The 5000-nt window shown below is 43.2% G+C and overlaps 1 protein-coding gene across 5 annotated transcripts in view; it reads left to right on the top strand.

Annotated features, from left to right (window-relative positions):
* arhgap9 (Rho GTPase activating protein 9) overlaps positions 1-5000 on the top strand; it is a 48729-nt gene that overhangs the window by 8070 nt on the left and 35659 nt on the right. For all 5 annotated transcript variants that reach the window (XM_067458719.1, XM_067458716.1, XM_067458718.1 and 2 more), the window contains exon 2: positions 4176-4629. In XM_067458719.1, coding sequence (XP_067314820.1) covers positions 4245-4629 — 385 coding nt within the window. In that variant the 5' untranslated portion in view covers positions 4176-4244. The remainder of the gene's footprint in view (positions 1-4175; positions 4630-5000) is intronic.

The following is a 5000-nucleotide window of genomic DNA, read 5'->3' as shown; positions in this document are numbered from 1 at the left end:
TGACCAATCGACGGCCCCGAAAGAAGGAGTCGGGGTTCTATTGGTGGAATCGGATATTAGTAACAGAGATCTGGAGCAACACGGCAACAGGGCAGAGAGAGTGAAGGGCAAACGTGGAGCTCAATGCCACATCGACAACACACACACACACACACACACACACACACACACACACACACGCACACGCACTCTCATACACAGACATACACACACAACACACTCACACTCACTCTCATACACAGACATACACACACACCACACACTCAAACACACTCACTCTCACACACACCACATACACACACACCACACACACACACACACACTCACTGTCACACACACCACATTCACACACACCACACACTCACTCTCATACACTCTCACACACAGACACACACACACACACACACACACACACACTCTCATACAGACACACACACACACCACACACTCACTCTTATACACTCTCACACACAGACAAGCACACTCACTCTCACACACACTCAAACACTCACTCACACACTCTCACAGAAACACACTCTCACACGTACATACAGATGCTCACACACTTAGACATTTACACACACATTCTCTCACACGCACACACACACTCACTCATAAACACTTACATAGACACATTCAGACACTCACACACATACACACACACCGACACACTTACACACACACGCACACACACACACACATTCAGACACTCACATACACACTCTCACACACACACACACATTCAGACACACACACACATTTACACACACACACACAATTACTCACACACACAATCACACACACACTGTCACATACACAGACACGCTCACACACTTACACATTCACACACACATTCTCTCACACACGCACTCACTCATACACACTTACATACACACATTCAGACACTCTCACATACACTCACTCATACACACTTACATAAACATTCTCTCTCTCACACACACAATTACACACACACACACACATTCAGACACTCTCACACACATACACACTCACTCACACACTCTCCCACACATATACACACAGACACACACATTCAGACACTCTCTCACATACACTCACTCATACACACTTAAATAAACACTCTCACACACACAATTACTCACACACACACATTCAGACACTCTCCCACACATATACACACAGACACACACATTCAGACACTCTCACATACACTCACTCATACACACTTAAATAAACACCCTCTCACACACACAATTACTCACACACACACATTCAGACACTCTCCCACACATATACACACAGACACACACATTCAGACACTCTCACATACACTCACTCATACACACTTAAATAAACACTCTCTCACACACAAAATTACTCACACACACACACACACACATTCAGACACTCTCACACACATATACACACAGACACACACATTCAGATACTCTCACATACACTCACTCATACACACTTAAATAAACACTCTCTCACACACACAATTACTCACACAGACACATTCAGACACTCTCCCACACATATACACACAGACACACACATTCAGATACTCTCACATACACTCACTCATACACACTTAAATAAACACTCTCTCACACACACAATTACTCACACACACACATTCAGACACTCTCACACACATACACACACACTCACTCATACACACTCACACACTCTTACATACACACATTCAGACAGTCTCACACACACTCTTACTAACACACACACACACACACACAGATAACTGTTTATAAATGTCAAAGCAATAGTTCCAGTGGAAATAAAGTGTCGGTCATCATTTAAAACCTGTAAGCTTTTCTTTTGTGCACTGAAGGAGATGATCGTCACAACACACGTTCACATTCACAAATGGGAAATCTAGCTGAGCATTTTAACATTGTTCACACACTGAGAGAGTGTGTGTGTGTGTGTGTGTGTGTGTGTGTGACCTTCACTCCTGGCACAGATGGAGCTTATAGCAGATTTCAGCCTCTCTGTAGGAAATCACTTGTTTTTGCCACAATGTGTGTGTCTGAAGGGCCGTACACACACACACACACAGAGTGTCAGACTGAAGCGGCTTTGAAGGCCTGGCGTGTGTGTGCACTCCTCCAGTGATAAAGGAGAAGAATTTTCTGCGAGTGTGTTGGACTTTAGTGATGGTGAAGCTCGTGTGGTTTCCTGTTTTCTGCACTTCATCTCCTTATTTCTTTTTTTTTTTACTCTCTCGATCACATGGCAGTGACACAAACATTTTAATAAATAAACATAAACATGGTTAAAACAATGAACGAGTGGTTTTGCCGATTGTGTAATTTGTAAAGAAAGGGAAGAAATGCATAATAGAAGCTTTTCACGAGACTTTCTGAGCTCATGTTGAATTAAGAGTCATTTAGTCATCCTGCTTTATAAGTGTGTGAGGATTATCAGTAAACCTGCACACACACACACACACACACATGCACACATATACACACGCACTCACACACAAGTGCACACACATACACACACTCACAGACATGCTCACACACATTAACACACTCAGTCAAGCACAGATTCAAACACTCACTAATGCACACACACAGATGGCATGCACTCACTTACACAGACTCAATCACATACACATAAACATACACACACATACAAACTTACACACACTGACACATGTACACACACTCACACAGAAATGCACACGCACACACACACACTCAGGTACGCACACTCAGTCATGAACACACACACACTCAGGTACGCACACTCAGTCATGAACACACACACACTCAGGTACGCACACTCAGTCATGAACACACACACACAGGTGGCACGCACTCACTCACACGGACTCACACAATCACATACATTCACTCTCACAAAGACACACACATAGACTCACACAAACACACATATAAACTTACACACACTCACATTTACACACACATATACAAACGTACACACACACACTCAGGTACACTCACTCACTCATACACACACACACTAACATACACACACACACACACACAGAGAGATGGCACGCACACACTTACACAGACTCACACGAGCACACACAAAAACATGCATGCACACTCACATGCAAACACACACAAACTTGCGGACACATGCTCATGTGCACAGACACGCACACACACTTTCAAAAAACACACACATGCACACACACTCAAACATATGCACACACTCAGACATGTACACACGCACACACAAACACATGCACACACAGATGCACGTCACACTCACACATAAATTCACGCACACATGCACACACACACACGCTCGTGCATATACACACACATACACGTACATGGCACACACTCACACATTACACCCTGTCTCACTAACACACACACACACACACACACACACACACACACACACACACACACACACACACTGGTGGTGGGTTTTGCTTTCTGGTGTTGCATCCTGCAGTGAGCATTAACCTGTCGGCCTTCAGCAGTGACTACACACACTCATACACACACTCACACTCGTACACACACTCACACTCATACACACACTCACACTCATACACACACTCACACTCATACACACACTCACACTCGTACACACACTCACACTTGTACACACACTCACACTCATACACACACTCATACACACACACACACATACTCATACACACACACTCACACACACACATACACACACACTCATACACACACACTCATCTGCGTATTGATTCATGATTCGGATCACCAATGTCTCGTGATTTCAGCAGTTTGACACACGATCCCAATCATGAATCGATTCGCTGATTCATAACCGTTTGAATCTTTATTTGAGGATTGAACACAAACGCGGAAGAGAAGCCAATGCTGAATAAAGTCGTAGTTTTTGTTATTTTTGGACCCAAATGTATTTTGGATGCTTCAAGAGACTCTAATTAACCCACTGATGTCTCATATGGACTACTGTGATGATGTTTTTATTCCCTTTCTGGACATGGACAGTATAGTGTGCATACACTTGCATACGCTCTCGGACTAAATATAAAATATCTTAAACTGTGTGTGAAGATGAGCGGAGGTCTTACGGGTGTGGAGCGACATTAGGGAGAGGAGTTAATGACAGACATTTCATTTTTGGGTGAACTAACATTATTTTCAGTGCAAAGAAATATTATGTGATTGTTTCTGTTGCAGAAGATGGCTGTTGTGTCGTGTCTCTGCACTGCGGTCCTCTCGTCTCGTCTCCAAGCCTCTGCTTAAAGCATGCTGTCGGGTAGCTGGCGCCGCGGACCCGTTTCACCGCCGGGTTTGGGGAAAAGTGGACTGGGCTCCGGATCCAAATTGGGCGAAACCGTGATCCTCGAAGCCCAGTATGACTACTCATACCGCGGGTCCGACGGCCGGCTGGTCTCCATCCACGACGGAGAACGCTTTCTGCTCCTGAAGAAGACCAATGCGGACTGGTGGCAGGCCCGGAGAATCGGCGTGGGCGTGAAGGTCAAACCGATATATGTGCCGGCCACATACGTCATCGAGCTGCCAATCAGCACGTTCCGCCCCTCCATGCCCAGCAGCCAATCAGCATCTGACAATCTCAAGTTGATTCCGCGAGGCTCCCTCACGCCCTGCATGCCAACGCACTGCTCAGGTAGAGTTATATTTACTCGATCAAAAATACAGTAAAAATTGTGAAATAGGCCTATTATTATAATTTAAAATAACTGTTTCATACCAAGGCTGTGTTTATTTAATCAAAAATACAGTACAAATTGAGAAATATTATTATAATTTAAAATAAGGCTGTTTTTATTTGATCAAAAATACAGTAAAAATTGTGAAATATTATTATAATTTAAAATAACTGTTTCATACCAAGGCTGCGTTTATTTAATCAAAAATACAGTAAAAATTGAGAAATATTATTATAATTTAAAATAGCTGTTTCATACCAAGGCTGTGTTTATTTAATCAAAAATACAGTAAAAATTGTGAAATAGGCCTATTATTATAATTTAAAAT

This window comes from Pseudorasbora parva, chromosome 12 (assembly GCF_024679245.1).
Source record: "Pseudorasbora parva isolate DD20220531a chromosome 12, ASM2467924v1, whole genome shotgun sequence".
Taxonomy (NCBI): Eukaryota; Metazoa; Chordata; class Actinopteri; order Cypriniformes; family Gobionidae; genus Pseudorasbora; species Pseudorasbora parva.
This window is presented reverse-complemented; position numbering and strand designations above follow the sequence as displayed.